Source organism: Bison bison, unplaced genomic scaffold (assembly GCF_000754665.1).
Source record: "Bison bison bison isolate TAMUID 2011002044 unplaced genomic scaffold, Bison_UMD1.0 scf7180017864472, whole genome shotgun sequence".
Taxonomy (NCBI): Eukaryota; Metazoa; Chordata; class Mammalia; order Artiodactyla; family Bovidae; genus Bison; species Bison bison.
The window spans coordinates 12,062,697-12,084,697 of NW_011495033.1; the positions used below are offsets into that span (position 1 = coordinate 12,062,697).

The 22,001-nt window shown below is 38.3% G+C and overlaps 1 protein-coding gene across 6 annotated transcripts in view; it reads left to right on the top strand.

The window, feature by feature from the left end:
* The window catches only part of BCAS3 (breast carcinoma amplified sequence 3), a 591,772-nt gene that overhangs the window by 269,019 nt on the left and 300,752 nt on the right, over nt 1-22,001 (top strand). For all 6 annotated transcript variants that reach the window (XM_010861584.1, XM_010861585.1, XM_010861586.1 and 3 more), the window contains 3 exons: nt 542-666; nt 2,680-2,845; nt 5,655-5,755. In XM_010861584.1, the coding sequence (XP_010859886.1) occupies nt 542-666; nt 2,680-2,845; nt 5,655-5,755 (392 nt within the window). The remainder of the gene's footprint in view (nt 1-541; nt 667-2,679; nt 2,846-5,654; nt 5,756-22,001) is intronic.

Genomic DNA, 22,001 nt, shown 5'->3' on the forward strand with positions numbered 1-22,001 from the left:
CATTTTCACAAATCCATGAAGAAAAAGTACGAAATAGGAAGATCAGTGATTATAACTGCATCAGATCGGTAGATCTCCTCTCCAGATAATTGTCTAACCATACATCGCATGCGGCTGCGAGCATTGTCAGGGTTCCATTCTGTATCGTCTCGTGTTTTCATACATGATGTCTCCATTCAACTGTATTGTCAGCCTCACGTTTTATATTTAATATGAAATGATAAGCTATCCTATTATTATGAGAGGTTTATGCTGGTTTTATTGTTCCACTTTGAAATATCCAGGGGAATATTATCCATTTCAAGTAAGTTGACTTGGATTTTGGCAGCACATTCTTCAGAAAGAAATCGGTTCTTCTTGGTCTTTTAAGTTGCTGTTCTGATAATACCCTGAAACTTTGAACTAGTTTTGCTGCCGATCACAGTTCTCCTTAAGGCAAAATGCATGTCTACATGGGGCAGAATTTTAAGGGAAATATGTCATTATCTTGAGGACTGTGATTTCATCTTGGTAATTTTTTTCTATCATTTTATCTTTTAAGCAAAGTTAAACCACCTCCACAAATTTCACCAAGCAAATCAATGGGCGGAGAATTTTGTGTGGCAGCAACGTTTGGGACATCCCGATCATGGTTTGCAAATAATGCAGGTCTGAAAAGAGAAAAAGGTATGTGTTTTTACTGAAGTTAAACTTACCATATGTAATTTGTGTTTCTTGAAGAAAACTCATAGCCGCTCTCTTTGAATAAGCTTCAGCCCAATAATAGAATTTTGCCCCTACTCTGTTAGCATTGTCTTTCCTCAACTACTCAAGTCTCATCCACAGGAAAGGCTGTCCTCTCACTATAAATGTAAAATAAATTGCCCACTGAGTGTTTTTATTTTGTTTTGCTGGTGACAATATACAGGTGCTCTCAAAGTTCTCTAAGTTATTCTCTTAGTTATTCTCTAAGAATAATCAACAACAGCTCTGCCATGTTATAAATTAAGATATAAAAACAGGCTCCCACTCAGAAATAAGGATCATCTTTTATGGTAACCAGTGTCCCTTTGAACTTATATGGTGTTGTTTATTTAAATCCCTTCTTTGACCACCAGAATCAGCTTACAGAAATACCGTATATGATCCCTTATTGTTCTTATGTAGAAAAGAGTGTCTACTTTCCTGGACCAAGTGTTTCATTTTGAAAGTTAAAAATTTCCTCTTATTATTGTGATTCTATTGAAGTAGGTCAGAAACTAAATTGTTAGCGAAGCACTCTTCTGATGAGTTCCACAGGCTGTATTGTTCTTGGCAAAACGGCTCTCCTTGACGCTTAATACTGGCAGTCAGACATCAGCTCTTTCCCTCGTTATCGCCTTTCAGTGGCCTTTCCTTGGAAATAGGATCCCAGACACAGCAGGCTCTTTACCTAAGTGGGGGAGGATACTGTGGAGTAGGCCAGCCTTCCATTTTCTTATCCCATCTTTATTTTTTTTGTTACCTCCTTTGCTTTAATGATGCTATCGAAATGACTTTGTTACTAGGTAAAGCCCTCTGTGAAGCTCCATTTCAAACGCTTCTCCCTTCTGTTCTAATTACCCTTTTAACTTGCTGCTCCTTTGTGTCCCACGGACTGGTCATTAGCCATGTTCTCCAATCAGCTGTAATTGAGTCTTTTGGCAAAGAGATAAGGTGACCTGCCCAGCACTCATGAGGGATTTTATGTGCTCCTAGGTTTACTGTAAAACCCAAGATAGAGGACTAAACCTGTCTTGGTAATGAGGACATGTGTACTTGTTATAAAGTCATTTGATTAGATCCATATTCAGCACCTGACCTCAAAGCATGACTGCTCTTCATTTACTGTGGGGGCCAGTGAGCCCACTGAGAGGAATGAGGGAAGAAGCTTTGAGGGAGGAGGATTTGCTCCTGTTTTTCATTTGTTTGTTTTTTTTAATCCAGAGATTTAAAGGAGAAACTTTTCTGAGAGGGAGTGTGTGAGAAGTTAGGCTGATTTAGGCAGATGGAGTCTCTCATGCAGTTGAGTTGGTACCTCTGATATAACTAAATCTTAGTCCTTCCAGGGTTCCTTTTCTGTCAGTCCTTCCCTCTCTCACCTGGTATTCATTTTGCGTGTTGTGGGACAAATTACTACACTGTAAGCAAATGCAAAAGATTGTATAATATTGTTTCAGCATACTAAAATTTTGAATATATTTATGTCATTCTTGAAATAAATTGCTTAAAGATTTAAAAATATTTTGATAGCAAAGACCTTTTCATGTTCATTATTGTTGTGCTCAGTCGCTAAGTCGTATCCAACTCCTTGAGACTCTATGGACTGTAGCCCACCAGGCTTCTCTGTCCGTGGGATTTGCCTGGCAAGAATACTGGAGTGGGTTGCCATTTCCACTTCCAGGGGATCTTCCTGACCCAGGTATCGAACCTGCATCTCCTGCGTCTCTTGCATTGCAGACCTATTCTTTACCTGCTAAGTCACTGAAGAAGCCCTTCATATTTATTAGCATCTACTATAAGAATAAACTTTAGACAAGGAGCGGGCACCATGTGAAAGTTTCTGCCGCCTTATTTTTGCAGCCAGCCTCAGGAATAGATTGAAGGGTCAGTAACCTGTAAAAATGAAGCTCTTCTTTTATGCCATTATCACATATCCAGCATCTGTTTTTCTGTTTGTAGATCAGTCCAAACAAGTTGTAGTTGAATCCCTCTACATTATTAGCTGCTATGGGACCTTAGTGGAGCACGTGATGGAGCCACGACCACTAAGCACCGCCCCCAAGATCAGTGATGACACCCCACTGGAAATGATGACATCTCCTCGAGCCAGCTGGACTCTGGTTAGGTAGTATCTCTCTTTGTTTTTTATTAAAAAAAAACTCAGCTTTGTTGAGGTATAAAATATTAAAAGTGTACAATTTGATAAGGTTTGACATATGTATACAGCTGTGAAACATCACCATGATTAACATTATAAACACATTGTTGTTTAGTTGCTAAGTCGTGTCCCACTCTTTGCGATCCCATCGACGGTAGCCCCTCGAGGCTCCTCTGTCCATCGGATTTCCCAGGCAAGAATACTGGAGTGGGTTGCCATTTCCTTCTCTAGGGGATCTTCCCGACTCAGGGATCAAACCTGTGTCTCCCATATGTTCTGCATTGCAAGCGGATTCTTTTATCCCTATGCCATCTGTGAAGCCCCACATTATGAATATATCCTCACCTCAGATATTTTCTTATGCCTCTTTGTAATCTTTCCTCTTGCCCCCCTTCATTCCTACTTCACCCACTGAGCCCTAGGCAACCACTGGTCTGCTGTCTGTCACTGTAGGTCAGTTTATTAATTTCTAGAATTTTATATAAATAGAATCAGAGCGAATACTCTTTTTGTCTTCTTTCTCCCAGCAAAATTATTTTGATTTATCCCTCTTATTGTCTAGTCAAAGCTATGATTTTTCCAGTAGTCACGTATGGATGTGAGAGTTGGATCATAAGGAAGGCTGAGCGCCAAAGAATTGATGCTTTTGAACTGTGGTGTTGGAAAAGACTCTTGAGAGAGAGTCCCTTGGACTGCAAGGAGATCAAACTAGTCAATCATAAAGAAAATCAACCCTGAGTATTCACTGGGAAGACTAATGCTGAAGCTGAAGCTTCATTACTTTGGCTACCTGATGCGAAGAATTGACTCATTGGAAAAGACCCTGATCGCTGGGAAAGATGGACAGCAAGAGAAGAAGGGGGTGACTGAAGATGAGATGGTTGGATGGCATCACAGACTCAATGGACATGAGTTTGAGCAAACTCCGGGAGATAGTGAAGGACAGGGTAGCCTGGCGTGCTGCAGTCCATGGGATCGCAAAGAGTTGGATGCAGCTGAGTGACTGAACAACAAATGCCTCTTGTTGCATTTTTTTGATAATTCATTCCTTTTTAAATTGAGATATAATTTATATTTAATGCGTATAATACAATTCAGTCACTTAACATGAATTTTCACCTGGTTTTGCACCCATCACCACAGTCAATTTTTTGAGGGTGATGGGGTCTTCATTGCAGCATGAGGGCTTCTCTTGTGGTGCATGGGCTTGGTTGCCCTGCAGCATGTTGGAGTTTAATTCCTGAACCATGGATAGAACCCACATCCCCTGCATTGGAAGATGGATTCTTAACCACTGGACCACCACAGTCAGTTTTCATCACCCTCCAAAGAAACCCCATATCTGTTAGTAATCACTCCCCTCCAACCATCTTCCTTCAACCCTTCAGCCCTAGGCAATACCAGTTTACCTCGTGTCTTTGGATTTGCCTACTCTGGACATTCATGTAAATGGAATCATACAAAATGTGACCTATTGCTTCTGACTTCCTTCGCTTAGTGCAGTGTTTTTAATGCCCAGCCATGTTAAGCATGTAGCAGAACTTCATTCCTTTTTTTATGGCCAAGTGATTTATATGGATATACCACGCTTTGTTTATCCATTCATCAGTTGATGGACATTGCCACTGTTTAGCTGTCAAGAATTATGCTCCTAAGAATATTAGCCAAGTAAATAAATATTATAATAATAATAAATAAAGTGATTCCCCAAGATAAAATGGCTCATCACTGTAAAAATGCTTATTAAAATCAGAGTCCTCCTTGAAAGTACATAGTCATTAGAACTTTTATAATCTAGTGTAAAGAGGGAGAAATAAGATATAGGACAAAACCCATTCAGTATAGTGTATACTGGTACAGGAGAGACAGAGAAAATTGGTCTTGATGTGTGTGGAAGTATTAGTTGCTCAGTTGTGTCCGACTCAGAGACCCCATGAACTGTAGCCTCTCTGTCTGTGGGATTTCTCAGCAAGAATACTGGAGTGGATTGCCATCACCTGCTCCAGGGGATCTTCCCGACCCAGGGATCGAACCTGTGTTTCCTGCGTTATAGGCAGATTCTTTACTGTCTGAGCCATCGGGGAAGCTATGTATGGAAGGAAACAGACAAAAATTCATATGAAAATGATCTCACTCTTTTTGACATTTAAAAATATTCTTGTATTGATTTTTGGCGGCTCCAGCACTCTTTCCTACTACTTGACTGCACTGGATTGATCTGATCAATATCTTATGTGTCAAGCTATTTAGGAGTGGGCAGATCTAATTAAAATTAGTGCACCATCATTGAAATAAGTGGCTTATTTTGGAACTCATGATAATCAGGTCTTTAATAAGCCCACCATTAACTGTGTTTTTTTAACCATTATTTTCTGCTTTATTTTATTTTAAATGTAAATATATTCTAAGAATAGAGGGTGCTAACAATTGTCAGAAACGCTAACAATTGTCAGAAATTAGGTAAAAATTAGTTGTGACATTTGAGTTTCACACTTCCTCTCTGTTCAGTGTTTTGAATGTCTTGTCTATTATGTTGCAGGGTCGTCTGCTATTAAACTAATATTGACTCTATGTAATTTGTGTGACTCACTGCCACCTTTTTATTCTTCCTAAGCAGATGGCTTTGTGTTTCAGGTTTCAGCACTCTAACAAGTTCATTTTAATGATTAAAACGATAGTGTGAATTTATATCAGTGTCTATAAGTGGTGACAGTGATAATGATTTATATTCCATCTATTAAGCCTGAATATTAATAATCTTCTGTTATTTCCTTAGAACTCCTCAATGGAATGAATTGCAGCCACCATTTAATGCAAACCACCCTCTGCTCCTTGCTGCAGATGCAGTACAGTATTATCAGTTCCTGCTTGCTGGCTGTGAGTAGTTCTTGATTTTTTCCTTCCATACACTATTTTGAGCTTTCATCTTAAAATGCTGACTTTTAATGCAACCATGCATATTACCAGTGGTACATAGGCCAGAGGCCATAAACAATCTGATGGAGGCAAGGAAGATATTTTAATATGATACATCATAAGCTTTAGCACACATTAATTATGCCTCTGGATGTTCATGTTCCCTGGTCATGACATATACCCTTACTTTTATATAAATTGATAGAGACTATCTGGTGGGTATTCCCCAAAAGTTTTTTTTTAAATAAGGATTCTAGGATATAATAAAGTTTCATAAAATTGGAATCTATTTCTGACATAAAAAGAAGTTACACACTTTTTGCTGTGGAAATTATATTAGCATGCTTTTTGCTTTGTAGGATTTTTTTGCAACATTGAAGTAGTGATTGTAGCTCCATAAGGATTTTGTTTACTTTTGATCTGGGTTCTGTCTTTACTTAAGGAGAAAAAAGTATGCATTGAACTAGAAATAGCCTTCTTTGTAGGTGAGACTGGAAAAGATAATTGAATATTTATTATTCAGCTTACAGTCATAGAATTAAAAATTCTTTACAGTTATAGTACAATTCTGTAGAATTCACTGAATCCTTAATTTAACTAGATGGCTCTGAGTACTGTATGCTTTTAGGAAATTTTCTGTAAATCAACACTGACATGTTTTTAATGGAGTTTTATTCTATCAGACTTATTTTCTTGCCTGGTTGTATTATACAGTATGAAGTAAAAAATTTGTAAAACAATTTTATGTTTATAATGTGTGATATGTTATACTGGAAACAGAGAAAGTGTACTGACTTTTGCACTAAAGTTATGAAGCTCCATAACTGTAACAAGTAATTGGCGGTTTCATTTCTATTATACGATTGAATTCACTGATTCTTCCAGCATGTATTTATTGAATGACGTCTCTGTGTCAGGAACTCATGGTTTAAATGAGAGTAGTATGTTCCTTCTGTCCTCAGTGAATTCAGTATCTAATTCAGGAGACAGATGTTTTATCAAAACGTAGAAGAAAGTGAGACAGGTCATCAGTGAAGGGTTATACATGTAATTGTGAAGGCAGTGGCTTAAGTTGCTAAATTGTTTACAGAGGGATGCTGCTGCTGCTAAGTCGCTTCAGTCGTGTCCAATTCTGTGCGACCCCATAGACGGGAGCCCACCAGGCTCCGCCATCCATGGGATTCTGGTTTTCTGGTTTAAGAAGCAGAGTATATAAAAGTTCTTAGGTTCTAGGTTATCTCAGCATATATTTAACTCTATCATATGACTTGGAAAAAACATATATTGATGTATAATGTCAGTGTTTATAAGAACATTTTCCCATACCTCTCTACAGAGGTAAAAATAGTTAATTGTTGAATTAAGTATAGTTGACTATTTCAGCACTAATACCGGTTTTCTTTGTTTAGTTATTTTAAAATATACTTTGTATGTATTTACTTTTGGCTGCCCTGGGTCTGGATTGCTGCAGGCGGGCTTCCCCTGGCTGAGATGAGCAGGGGCTACTCTCTCACAGCCATGTGCAGGTTTCTCGTTGCACTGGCTTCTCTTGTTGCAGAGAACGGGCTCTAGGGCATGCTAGTGCCCTAGGAGTTGTTTCACATGGGCTTAGTTGCCCTGTGGCATATGGGCTCTTCCCAGACCAGGGATTGAACTCATGTTCCCTGCATTGGCAGGCAGATTCTTTACCACTGGACCACCAGGAAAGTCCTCTTTAGTTATTTTGACAGGTCTGTTATAGTAGACAAATAGTAGCAAGTTCCAAATGTGTAGAAAAAGATACAGGCAAAATTAAAAGAAAAAAATGCAGCTATCTCTATTCCTTGACTTATTTGTTCCAGTGAGTTAAGCTAACTTTATTTTAACAGCTCTAAACACCTTTGTCCAATTCTTAGAACTACAAAACCCCCCAGGTGCACGACTGAAGAACCACCATTGTAGCCCAAGCTGTCAGTCGTTTTCAAACATTGCAACAACACCATCAGAATTTTACATTAGAAAGAATACACTGGCAGTGTTGTAAGAAGAGGTTCAGGAGTAGGGAAGAGGTGTGGCAGCTACGTGATACTGGAGCAGGATGGGAGGGCATCAGTTAAGGCTTTTACAGAGAAGACAGAATAAACCTGTGAGATGTTGCGCAGTTGGACTAGGACAAAATTAGGCAATTTGAAGTAGTCACTGATGATTGTTTGATTTCTAAATAAAGAACATATGATAATGCATGTCATGTTAGATGTTTTGAATTCCAGATGGACTAGCATAGGAATAAGGATGAAAAGGCCAAGTTTCTAGTTCCAGACCACCTCTCATTAACTTGCTAAGTATAAAGTATCAATAATAATACTTGCTCTATAAACATGTTACTGTGGTCAGTGCAGTGATGCTAAGCATCATTCTGAACCTTTATTTCTTATTTCAGAAATAAATAAGAAATATTTTCAATTAATAGACTTCAAGGACTTAACAATGGAATACCTATTCTGAATCTGTGATCTTGACCTTGTTGCCAGATCTGTTGTCTAAGTGACAGACTTAATATGCGTGTCCTATATCTAGGTTACATAATTGTTACGTTCCCTCTTATCTAGTGAAATGTTACTATAGATATAACTTAATTTGTAAAACACCTCAGAGATAGGTAAGTCTGTAATAATTATTATATCACTTCTGTACATTGACAGCAGAGACACAGATTTAGCCTGAATTTTGAAGTCACGTTTTCTTACATAAAGAAAGACTATTGGACATCCCTGGTGGTCCAGGGGTTAAGAATCTGCCTTGCAATTCAGGGAACATAGGTTTGATTCCTGGTTGGGGAAGTAAGATCCCACATGCCGCGGAGCAACTAAGCCCACAGTACCACAACTACTGAGCCTACACTTCACAGCCGTAGTCTGTGTGCCGCAATGAAAGATCTAGAATGACACAGTGAAGATCCCACCTGCCACAGTGCAGCCAAATAAATTTTTTTTTTTTTAAAAGAAAAAGGCTGTTCGATTTAGAGTCCTGGACAAACTAGTATATTTCATGACTGAAGAAATTAAACATTCAAGACATGGACATCTGCATCAGAGGAGTAAAAGCTGAAATATAATTGGTTAAAGCAATGCTAGAGCCGATTTAGAGAGAATACCTTTACCTGCCCATCTGTTAAGCCCATCTTTATGCAGGTTAGAACCTCCTGAAGAAGACTTTCTTACTACCTTCTTGCCTTCTCTCCATTTCCCTTACTGAAACCATTTGAAAAGATGATATTGAACCTGGCGGCAGGAAGTTTTTGTTTTACTTGACCATGTTGAAAATCTGCAGACTATTGATAATATAGTACTGAAAGTATCTTCAAATATAATCATTTGGAGTAAAACTGTAATGCAAACTTCTCTAGTGTCACCAGCATTTTCATTGGTTGTGTCTGAATCTGTGGATCAAGTGAAGTAGACTTGTACAAACTCCGGAAGTTGTAATAATACTGGACAAAGAATGATGTAAATGGAAATGCAAAAGACACTTTGTCGCAGGGAGAAGAGACTAGGAGAGCAGGATGTTTAGCAAGGAATCCCCACCTCCCCTTCCAGCCCTGTAATCATAACAAGTACACTGCTAGTTGATAAACAGAAGTTCTGCATATGTGGCCTAAGGGTCACTGATGGGCAGGGAAAGGGAAGTGTGCCTGAACTTTAAAGACTTCTTACCTAAATATAGTCAAGTAAGTGAAAACTCCAAATTTTGTATTCTTAACTCTAGTCACATTTACTACCCATACTAATTGAATGGAATTCAGTTTTGAGCAATTTTGGTGTATAAATTGACTCATATGAACCTGCCCCTTACAAGGTCACTTTGCAGGTGGAATTTACTTCTTTGTTATTAGGGTGAGCCATAAGAAATTGCTGTTTAGAATAAGCCAAAAAAGTCCTATGGTTTGAGTAGATTGATTAGTTTATGTGTGTAAAGAATATATGCAGATGGTAGTCTCATCTTGCTGTCTAGCTCAGTGAGGGTAAAAGTTAAGAATCTAATATTAAAAAAAAAAGTTCTGCTTGGGTCATAAGAAATCTTAGGAATCGTTTATAAAAGATTACAGTAGTGATGATTAGTGATTTTTGTGGTAACAGTATTTTTTTTTCCTTCAGAACAAATACATAACTATAGTTACTTTTTCTAAAATAGGCATTTTATTTCAGTGTATTCCTTTGCCAAAAACAAAAACGAGACTAGCAGATATCAACCAGCTTTGAATGTGATCCCAAAGTAGATAATACTTTTTCTTTAGTCTGTTTCCGAGCTTCCCAAATTGTAAATTAAAAACAGGGCTTACGGAGTTAAACTGGGGAAGTTTTATTTGGGCAAAAAATAATGTTTCCTCCTTTTCTTTCAGGTGATTTGGCAGCAGCAGTGTTTTTAAGTTGCTGACATTAACTAGCTTTGTTGGGGATAGGTCAGGCTTTGAACTTCTAAGATAATCCATGGGTATGTGAGAAGTTCCTCCCTAAGTTTACTGAGTTTTCCTTGTTAAATGGTAACAAAGGATCATGCAAGGGAAGTATAGCTTTGATACATAGTGAAAATGGTTAAGGCCTGTATATGGGGTTTTTGTTAATTATTTAACTATCTTTCAAATATAATTGACTGTTAACATAAAAATAGTGTGAATGTACTGTGGTCTTTAAAACACATATGTGTGTGTGACAACAGTAGTATAAAACCCAGGAGAGTGGGAAATGGAACTATACTATTGTAAGGTTTTTATTGTAATGGAACTATAGTATTGTAAGGTTTTTATTGTATGTGTGACTTCAACATTATTTGGAGGCAAACTGTGTTGTTAAAGATGTATGATGAAATAAAAAGCAAACCTAAGTGCTGAAAAAGGAAGTAAAATGTTAAGAATAAGCAAGTTGATGTAACCCTAAGCATCATCAGTACTCATGTTAGTTATAAATGGCCTAAATACCGGACAAGTCAGAAATTGTCAAGTTGGGTCAAAAAATAAAACCCAGTTATATGCTGCTTAGGAGAAACTCACTTTTTTTAATCAATATTTTTTTATTGATATATAGTTGATTTTTATTGACATGTATTTGCTGCAGGTCATGGGGTTGCAGAGTCAGATATGACTTAGCAACTGAAGAACTGCAACAGCTGTTGCTTTATAATGTGTTAATTTCTGTTTTACAGCAGAGGGATTTGGTTATATTGATACATATATATACATTCCTTTTTAAAATATTCTTTTTCATTATGATTTACATCAGATACTCAGTACAGTTCTCGGTGCTCTTGAGTAAGACCTTGGTGTTCACGCATTTATATATAAAAGCTTATATCCGCTAACTCCATTCCTGCCTCAATCCCCACTCCCTTGGCAACCACTAGTCTGGGAAAACCCACTTTAAACTCTCACTTGCTGCATTACTATCAGACAAAGTGGAGCACTCCACCAACAACAGTAGCGTGTGCATTCTTTTCCCGTGCACAAGGAGCATTGACAAATACAGACCGTCTTCCGGGCCACAGAACAAGTCTCAATAAATTTCAAAGCTTTCAAGTTATACAAAGTATGTATATTCTGCGACCACGATGAAATTAAATTAGAAATGATTAACAGATCTCTGGAAAAATCTACAAATATATGGAAAGTAAACAGTACACTTCTACATGATACATGGTTCATAGGAGAAATCAAAGGGGAAATTAGGATATTTTTAGCTGAATGAAAATAAAAAGAGAACACACCCCTATCTGAGACTACTATTCAGGGAGAAAAGAATAGTAGGTTGAAGTATAAATACATGCCACAAGTTGGATGATTCTCAAGGGCATCCTGTAGAGAGACAGAGTATGAGGGAGGGTTGAATATGACCGTAAAGAATTCAGTAGATCTTTGATGGAACAGTTCTATATCTTGATTGAAGCAGAGATTATACAGATAAACGTGCGTGATAAAATGGAATAGAATTACATTTAAACACCCCCCTCACACTCTCACCACAAAATGAGTGTATGTAAAATTGTATTTGTAAAACTAGTGAAATCTGAATAAGGTCGCTGGGTTGTACCAATGATACTTTCCTGGTTTTGAAACTAGGTGAAGTGTGTGCAAACCTTCGTTGTACTATTTCAGCAACTTGATAGGAATCTATAGTTATTTAAAAATAAAAACTGTGGAGAAAAAAGGAAAAGTTTGTGGGATGGCACTAAAGTGGTACTCAGGGTGAAATTGATCGGACTAAATGCACATGTTATAAAACGAAATCAGTGGCGTCCGCTTTCATATTCGGAAACTAGCAAAAGTAGAGCGAATTATAGCACAAGAAAGGAAATAGTAAAGATCAGAGTGGAAAAGTAATTAAATCATAAAATTGTGGCATGGTGTTCTTCTCCTTGGAGATTCTTTGATTTGTGGGATTTTAATTTTCATCAGATTTGAAAAGTTTAATGCAGTTATATCTTCACATTTTTTTCTCTCATTCCTCTTTGCTCTTTTTCTGACTGCAGTTATATGTATGTTCACCCCTTGATATTTGCTCAGTTAAAAAATTCTCTTTCAGGGAGAGGGTGGGATGATTTGGGACAATGGCATTGAAACATGTATAATATCATATATGAAACGAGTCGCCAGTCCAGGTTCAATGCACGATACTGGATGCTTGGGGCTGGTGCACTGGGACGACGCAGAGGCATGGTATGGGGAGGGAGGAGGGAGGAGGGTTCAGGATGGGGAACACATGTATACCTGTGGTGGATTCATTTTGATATTTGGCAAAAACCAGTACAATATTGTAAAGATAAAAAATAAAAGGTTTAATAGTAAAAAAAAAAAATTCTCTTTCCCTCACTCTGTTTGATTTTGTATAGTTTGTGTTTCTGTGTATTTATATATATATTATCATCTCTTCTGCTCTGTCTAGTGTGCTGTTTTATTCAACACATTTGTCATTTCAGATACCATATTTTTCATCCAGTGCCATCTGGATGTTCTTTTATAGCTTTCATTTCTTTCTTCGTCATGTACATGTTTGAACATATAGAACATTTATTTTGTAATAGTTGCTGTAGAATCCTTGTGTGCTCACTCTTTTCACCCTGGTATTGCTGGGGAGTTTTTCTATTTACTGATTTTTTTCTTCTTGGTGTGCCTTCCTGCTTCTTTGTGTACCTAATGATTTTTGATAGGATGCTGGGCAGTTGTAGTTTCACATTACTGAGTAGTGGATTATTCTCTATTCCTAAGAGATACTCAAGCTGTTGTTGGTGGTGTTCAGTCAGTAAGTTGTGTCTGACTCTGCAGCCCCATGGACTGCAGCACACCAGGCCTCTCTGTCCCTCACCATCTCCTGGAGTTTGCCCAAGTTCATGTCCATTGAATTGGTGATGCCATCCAACCATCTCATCCTCAGCCGCCCTCTTCTCCTTTTGCCTTCTCAAGTTCCTTGGAATAAATTTTGTTCTTTCTTTGTTTATTTTTAAGCTTTGTTATGGATGGTTCAAAAAATAGCCTTTTGCTTAGGGCTGATTAAAGAAGGAAGAAGTTAATTCTTAGTGGGGATGGAGAGAAGTGGCTGAATTTTGGAGAAATTGAACAAGTTGTATCTGTAGGATTTGGGACTATATGAGGTTACTGAAGAAAAGTAGAGAGAAATGGATGACGGGCTTGAACAAAAGGTTCTATCATTCACTGAAACATTAAGAGAAATATATTGCCCTGAATAGGAGAAAGAACTGCTGATTACGGTGTTGCCTCTGTTTTGGTGTATGTAGTATATCTGTTGTTGTTCAGTCACTCAGTGACGTCTGACTCTTTGAGACCCCATGGACTGCAGCATGCCAGGCTTCCCTGTCCTTCACTATCTCTAAGAGCTTGCTCAAACTCACATCCATTGAGTTAGTGATGACATCCAACTATCTCGTCCTCTTCTCCTGCCTTCAGTCTTTCCCAGCATCAAGGTCTTTTCCAGTGAGTTGGCTCTTTGTATCAGCTGGCCAAAGTATTGGAGCTTCAGCCCTAGCATCAGTCCTTCCAATGAATATTCAGGACTGATTTCCTTTAGGATTGACTGGTTTGATCTCCTTGCAGTCCAAGGGACTCTCAAGAGTCTTCTCCAACACCACAGTTTAAAAGCATCAATTCTTTGGCACTCAGACTTCTTTATGGTCCAACTCTCACATCCATACATAACTACTGGAAAAACCATAGCTTTGACTATAAGGACCTTTGTTGGCAAAGTAATGTAGGGTGGTGGTAATATTCAGTAGGTTCTTGGAGATAACTCAGAAACTCCCTCTATGTATACTCCATATGTGTATTTATAGACTTGAGCTCCTTTCTGAGATTTTTTGGATTATAATCAGTCACTGATGTAAACTTTCTCTGAAATAATTTTATCCTAGAGAGAATTTAGAGGGAAGAGATGAGGTTTCATTATGGTATAGACAGCATAAAATTTAAAAACTCAATGTAAATCACTCAAAAAATCCACCTGAAATGTTACTTTTGAATAGCTGGACTGTATTGACATATTGACTTTAAAAAAATGTTGTTTTACTGATCACTTGGACTTCACTAGCACTTTTGTTTAAGTCTTTATGTATAATGAAGTAGATCATACCTAAAGCTAGTGTTGACATTTGTCTTTTACCTAGAACTGTGAAGGGCTTGAAGGACTTTGCTGGTGGCTCAGATGGTAAAGAATCTGCCTGCAGTGCAGGAGTGCCAGGTTTGATCCCGGGGTTGGAAAGATCCCCTGAAGAAAGGAATGGCAGCCCACTTCAATATTATTGCCTGGAGAATGCCATGGAGAGAGGAGCCTGGTGGGCTGCAGTCGATGGGGTTGTAAAGAGTCGGACACGACTGAGCAACTTTAGAACTATGAAAAACGCAAGTAGGCAGCATGTTTAAGGTTAGATTCTAGAGATCTTGATTCTGACCTAAATTTTGTCCTGCTGGCCTACCAGCTACAACTGTGAGAGTAAAAATAGGAAATGTTTTTCCTTGTAATAAAATCACACTTTTAGGTTTAGAGTGAAGACATGTTTAGAGTATTTTACTATCTCGTTTTATTGGTTTTACAATACAATGGTGATCTATTTTGAAGATACTGGTAAAAAAAAGGATGAAAAAAGTACTGGTCTCCTTTACCATGGTCATCATCAGTGCCCTGGAAAAGCAATTAAACGTGCAGTAATTTTCAGAGCCGCTCTCTTCAGAGTGCCACGTTAGATTTAACCTAACATCCTGGATTGCATCGCTGTTGTGGTATGTACCAAGTATGGTAGAGGTACTCAACAATATTTCCTTGCATTGTCCATAATAAATATTTGCCCAAGAGTTGGTAGGGTGGAAGGGGAAAGAAAGAAATGTTTTTCTCCTGTAGAGGAAACTTGTAATGTAGGGCTTATTTATAGAGTATTTATAGTCCATTGTTGGGTCATTGGGTGTGTCATACTACTCTATCTAGGTCTGAATATCTGCAGTACTTAAAACACCACTTCATATTGAATTATATTCGGTGGATTCTCTTATTTATACTTAATTTTATCAACTGACATATGTCCTTCCTTAGAGAAGTGATTTTAGTGAAATGGTGTTTTTCTCCGAGAGACATATTATCTGTTTGAGAAATATTGACCCTGAATTTAGCCATATATATGCTGTATAACTTGAGGAACATTATGAAATTCAATACATTTTCTTCCTCGATGAAAATATATAGTTTATCAAAAAGTTCAGTTTACTTTCTTTCCCTTTGTGTTCATGGGATACATGCTTTTTATTGATACCTATATCTTTACATAGATCTTCCTACCTGTGGAATACTTGGTTGGGTTTCTTTGTCATTGTTTATTTATTGTTGAGAAGTTTCAGCATCAAAAGTCCTTTCTATTACAACATAATGACCTAGACTTCATTTTTAATTAAGTCTTATTATTTCTGTCATTTGCTTTAGTGTTCATCATATGAGAGGGAAAAAGTTCTTATGTCACACCACCATCCTGTTATAACTGTTTTTTAAAATTGAAATGAAACAAAAGAAAAGTTATTACAGAGGGTTGTTTTGTTCTTTTAGATGTCTTTTTTCATTTTACAAAATTATGAGTGTTATTATAACTTACTGTTCCTTTAAGTTGTTTTATGACTTGCTTTTTTTCCCCAGGTACAGTTGAGTATATTTGTTTCCATTTATGCTGTTAATATTCATTGCCATTGAATTGGCAGATTTGGCTGGGGTAGAACATTGCTTCTGATAGATTAAAGAAAAGTAATCTATTGATCATAAAGCCTCTAGTCCTGGAGTACCACTGCTTCTGATGTCATTTACTCTGTCCCACCAGAATTTAGTGTCTCAGATGGTAAAGAATCTGCTGCAATGCAGGAAACCCAGGTTCAATCCCTGGGTTGGGAAGATCTCCTGGAGAAGGGAATGGCTACCCACTGCAGTATTCTTGCCAGGAGCATTCCATGGACAGAGGAGCCTGGCAGGCTACAGTCCATGCAGTTGCCAAGAGTTGGACATGACTGAGCGACTAACATTTTCACTTTACCAGAGTTTAAGGTTCTTCTGTTCAGATACTGATACCTCTGAATGTGCATTTTGTTAATTGGGTAGTGGGGATGCAAGATGGAGGGTGTGGGGGGATCTGTTTGCCCTTCTCTCCAAAAATAAGGGGCCAAAAGAGAATGGTCTGTATCTGCTCACCTCAGTAATGTAGTGGGTTGATATTGGTGGGAGCTTGTAGTTTGAGGCGCCATCACTTCCATCAGGAAGGTTAATTGCTAACAAATGACTAAATGGGAATTTAGGGGGAATGCTACAGCAGTCTGCTGCGTTAGTGGTGATGGGAGTTCTGGCGCCATTTCAGGGTCACTATTTGTATCTGTCTATCAGGGTTAGGATACAGTTGTTTCTCCCAGTTTCAACCTTCTCTATAGAATTTCTGTCAATTGTTTGACTCCATTAAGTGTGCAGAGGAAATAAAAGCCTGAATGACCAATCCACCAGGGGCTATGGATAGACCCTTTCATTGTCCATACTCAGAGCACTGCATTAGGTCTCATTATCCATTTATAATAAGCGACCTCTGCCCCCTGGGTCATTGGAAAAGATTCAGTGTGCTTTTCTGACACATAGGGCACCTTTCTCAGCAGACACATCGAACAATGGGCCGTCTGGTAGTCTGGAGGACTAGTGTACACGGCAGGTTTTTAAATACACAGCCTTGTGCCGAACCACTCTGCCAGTGTGCTCGCTCATGGTTCATAAATGGGCTAAGGGGAGCCTAAGGTCTGGAATATGAATGCGATATCCTTTCCTCTTTTCTTTCTTTCTCTTCTGTTTTTTAAAAAGTTTAGTTTTAATTGGATGATAATTGCTTTACATGTTGTGCTGGTTTCTGTCATACAACATGAAAATTTTTTTGCCTTGTTTTTCAGTTTTGTGTTCTAGAAAGGATTTCCTTCATCTCTGCTAGTGCATTTCCTGATAGAGAAATATGGAAAGATTTGGATACAGTGAATGGATAGATTCATCATTTTTGGAAAGTATTTGCCAAACATGCCCATGGAAGTTATCTGTGATACACTGAAAATCTCTCTTCTGTTCCCTGCTCTGCCCAAACTGGTAGGGATTGAATATCCCACTAAAAAGTTGGAGAAAGAATTTGATCCTTCCTTCACCTGTCTAACCCAGATTCATTCTATCATATAAATTTGGGCCACCTACTTGAAATCTCTGCTTCTCTTTCTCCAGCCCCCAGTACATAGACAGATGTAGGAAAAAGATGGAGATAACATAGTGACTATTGGATGAAATATATATTTATATCTTATCCAATAATGGAGTAAGAAAACTGTCACGTTCAGAGCATCACACTGTGTGTACTGAAGGCGGTCTTCTAAGAATCTTGACCACTGGTTCCTGTGTGGCCTTAGTACAGTGTCTTGTTAAATACTGAGAGGAATCAGTCGTTTACCTGAAGGATATTGGGATAGGAAAAATAAAAGATTGAGAGTCACTTCTTTACCAGTTCATATGAAGAAACATTATAAAAGTATTTTTTAAGTTTAAGATGCATACATTTCATAAATAAAGCCTTGTTCCTCTCTCAGAAGCTTACTTTGCATTTAGTGTCACGTATGTTGACTTGATCAATTTTTTAAATGTATGAGACACACAGGCACTCAGAGACACCCAGTTTAGTACAGTGAACTGGCAGCTACACTGTCCAGTCGACCCCGGGTGTCTAGTTGAGCGAAGCAGCTTCCCTATTAAGAGATGAACTGTGCCATGCTTCCTGATGCCTGGACACAGAGGTGTCACCTCTGGAGAGTGACCGTTGAGTTCCAGCACAGATTTTTCACTCCACACCAGCTATGGAAAACCATGTAGATGGCAGAGCTCTCTCCATGCCAAGAATTAATATATTAACTGGATTATAGCACCATTTGACAAATTGCTTACTAAATACATCAAAATTGATTGGACATTCTGTATTTGAATTGACAAATGGCTGCATTAGGAGAAGGAGGGAAATCCATTAATTATAGCCGCTCTCAACCATAGGAAATATAATCATATAAATATAGATTTTGTTAAAACAAAAATCTCTACTTCATGGTGGCATTGCTTATGTGTTTACCTGCACCTCTTTGCTGTTAACAGAAGGGCTGCTCTTGGCCACTGCCCTTTAAGTAATAATAAAATAATAATTTCTGCTGCACTCTATGTGCCAGGCTTTTATGACTGCATGGTAACTTTTAGTTCTTAGTCCAGAAGAATAGAAAATACAAGAGAAACTAAGCCTTTCTGCTCAGTTCTCAGCTGTACCTCTGTTTGTCTATCTTGCCCTTTGCATTCTCATATTATTTAAGTCAAAAGCTTTACTTTTGCTTTGATGATGTAAAAACCGTGATCATCACTCAACTTCTTTTTAGAAACACATTTCTTTCTCACGATCTTTCTTACTGAAGGTAACCAACTGAGTGACCAAGGCACAGGGTGGTGGGTGAATGCCCTTGATTGTCCCTTTCCAGTTTGAATCTGTTCTCCTTATTGTTGTCATATGACAGGAAGCTTTCTGCCATGTGATTCTGTGGAAGTTGGTGGAGAGACGAGAAACACTGAACTGCCTTTATTGCCTTTATGCCGTTAGTTTCTTGCCTTTTCTTCTGTGCTTTCTTTGTATTTTATAACCACATGAAGAGCCTCAGAACTTCCCTTATATGATGTCAAGTTTGGGTCAGAGCTGAGATTATAAGGAATATTTGGGGGTTAGGCATTCTGTTGCCTTCCAAGGATGTTTTCTAGGTGCCAGTGGTCCTTCTATGGTTATGCCATTTATACCTTTAAGTATGAAACCAAACCAATATTTTCTAAAATGAAATCTTCGAATTCCTCAGGGATATTATAGAGAATGTAAAGTGTGGCCCGAAGTACTTTCTTTTCTCTGGACTTCAGTTTACCTACCATTAACATGGACTTCCCTGGTGGCTCAGACTGTAAAGTGTCTGTCTACGATGTGGGAGACCCGGGTTTGATCCCTGGGTTGGGAAGATCCCTTGGAGAAGGAAATGGCAATCCACTCCAGCACTCTTGCCTGGAAAATCCCATGGACAGAGGAGCCTAGTAGGCTACAGTCCATGGGGTTGCAAAGAGTCGGACACGACTGAGTGACTTCATGTTCACCTTATAAAATTGTTTTTAGATTAAATGAGCGAATTCATCCAAAAAGCTTGACACATTACCTTAGATAGAATAAAAAATAACTATAGATTAGCATTGTGGGTGGCATTTACAGAAATAGTATTTTTGTTCGCCTTTGAGGTCTTTCTTGCCTCTCTGTATTCCAACGGCTTTATGACTGAGATCCTGCCGGGTGGCATAGCTTTATTGTTAACAAACAACAGGAACTTTTCTGGTGGTCCAGTGCTTAAGAATCCACCTGCCATTGCAGGGGACACAGGTTCGATTCCTGGACCTGAAAGATTCCATGTACTGTGAGGCGACTAAGTCCAAGAGCCACAACTACTGAGCCTGTGCACCCCAGCGTCTGTACTCTGCACAAGAGAAGCCACTTTAATGAGAAGTCCTTGTGCAGCAATGAAGATTCAGTGCAGCCAAAAGTGAAAATACATAAATCAATTTTAAACAATGACAGTGAAGAGAAAACATTTGTGGTAAATCCTTTCTCTTCTGTTAAGTGGTCATCCTGACAAGTAAGGTTTTAATGTGAGTATTTTCAAGGCTATAAAAAGCAACTTTACTTAGTAATTCTAATTTGTTGAAGCAAATTGAAAATTTCTCTTAGACCTGTTTGTTTCAAGCATGTTCAATCCCTTAGTAAATTATGGGAATTGGGATATTTCTTGGTGTCCACTGCATTCTGAAAGGCTTTCCTCTGGAAGTTCTTTCTGATGGTTAGTTGCCTTAAGACTCTGAAACCCAACTTCTGACATGCCAGAAGGACGTTTGATTTTCTGAGATTATCATTGAAATCATTGTTCACTATTCTGGTGAGCCTTTTGTTTTTTACTCTGTATTTTTTTGAAGTTTATAATGAACCTGTCTGTGTTCCTATGGCAGGTGAATTTCTTAGAAAAGGAATGAGGGAGAGGGGAAGAAAGAGGAGGGAGGGAATAAAGGAAGGAAGCAAAAGGATGAAAGAAGGGAAAATGGAAGGATGAACTATACAGTTTGTTACACGGCACAGAAATTAAATGTTCTGCAGTAAACTAAAGTCAGTATGGGCGATTCTCACGTATATGATGCAGTGAGAAAACAACATAGTCCTGAATATTTCACACATTTCCTAGTCTTGCCATGAAAGAATCAAGGTGACTCTTTGTCCATCTGCAGGTCAAAAAATATTTGCTGTTTTTTCCATTCATGAAATAGTCTTAAGAGTTTTTTATTATGGAAATGTTCAAACATACACAGAAGTACAGTGCCTAGTATAATGAATCTACATATTACTCAGCTTGAAGAATTAACAACATTCTGCCACTCTTGTTTCTGATGTTATCTTAAAATTTTATTTATTTATGGCTACACTGGGTTTCATTGCTGCTGTGGACTCTCTCTCATTGTAGCGAGCGCGAGCTACTCTAGTTGTGGTGCCCGGGCTTCTCACTGTGGTGGCTTCTCTTGTTGCAGAGCATGGGTTCTAAAGCGTGAGGGCTTCAGTAACTGTGGCATGTGGGCTCAGTAGTTGTGGTGCATGGGCTTAGTTGCCCCCCAGCATGTGGAATCTAGTTCCCTGACCAGGGATCGAACCCATGTCCCCTACATTGGCAGGTGGATTCTTAATCACTGTGCCACAAAGGAAGTACAGAAATCTTTTTTGCTGTTGTTGCTTTTTTAATGTATGGTGGATAAAGTATTATGAGAAAGCCACCCACTGTTGTATCTTTTTACCTATTTAATACTTGCATGTATCTGTATGTATGTGTATATATATATATATGTGAAGCTCCAGTACTTTAGCTACTTGATGCAAAGAGCTGACTCATTGGAAAAGCCCCTGATGCTGATAAAAATTGATGGGAAAAGCAGAAGAGGGTGGTGGAGGATGAGATGGACTGACTCCGTGAACGTGAATTTGAGCAAACTCCAGGAGATAGTGAAGGGCAGAGGAGCCTGACCTGCTGCAGTTCATGGGTCACAAAGAGATGGACGTGACTTAGCTACTGAACAGCAGCAGCAATGCCTGCATGTGTCTAATGACAAAGACTTGATGATAAGGGGTAGCTCTTTCTGGTAGTGGTACATTGTGCAGTATAGGAAAGAACAGCCTTCAAAAGTGTTCTCTTGTGTTTGGAAAGGGAGACAACCCTATGGTGCTTGTAGGGTAGTATTTTCTGTTTCATTCTTTCCCCAGTCCTTTTGGTTCTATGGATTTTCTGATTTATTTAGAGGTAAAAATCTTAATCATTTAATTTCTCTATTTTATGGAACACATCAAGGGTCCTTAATGATTGTTTGAAAAGATTTTAAATTATATTCTAAAGTATAAGTTGAAAATGTTGATGTCTTCCACAACTAAAAGCTTTTAACTCTCCATGCCAAGAGAACTTTGCTCTTCTGCTTAGGCATGGGAAAATGTGCACTTAATTCTTCCTGTTGTATAATGATCTGGTCTTACCAGGAATGTAACTAGATAATAAATAAGGGAAGCATTAACTCTTTGCAAAAAAAAAAAAATGATTTTTGCC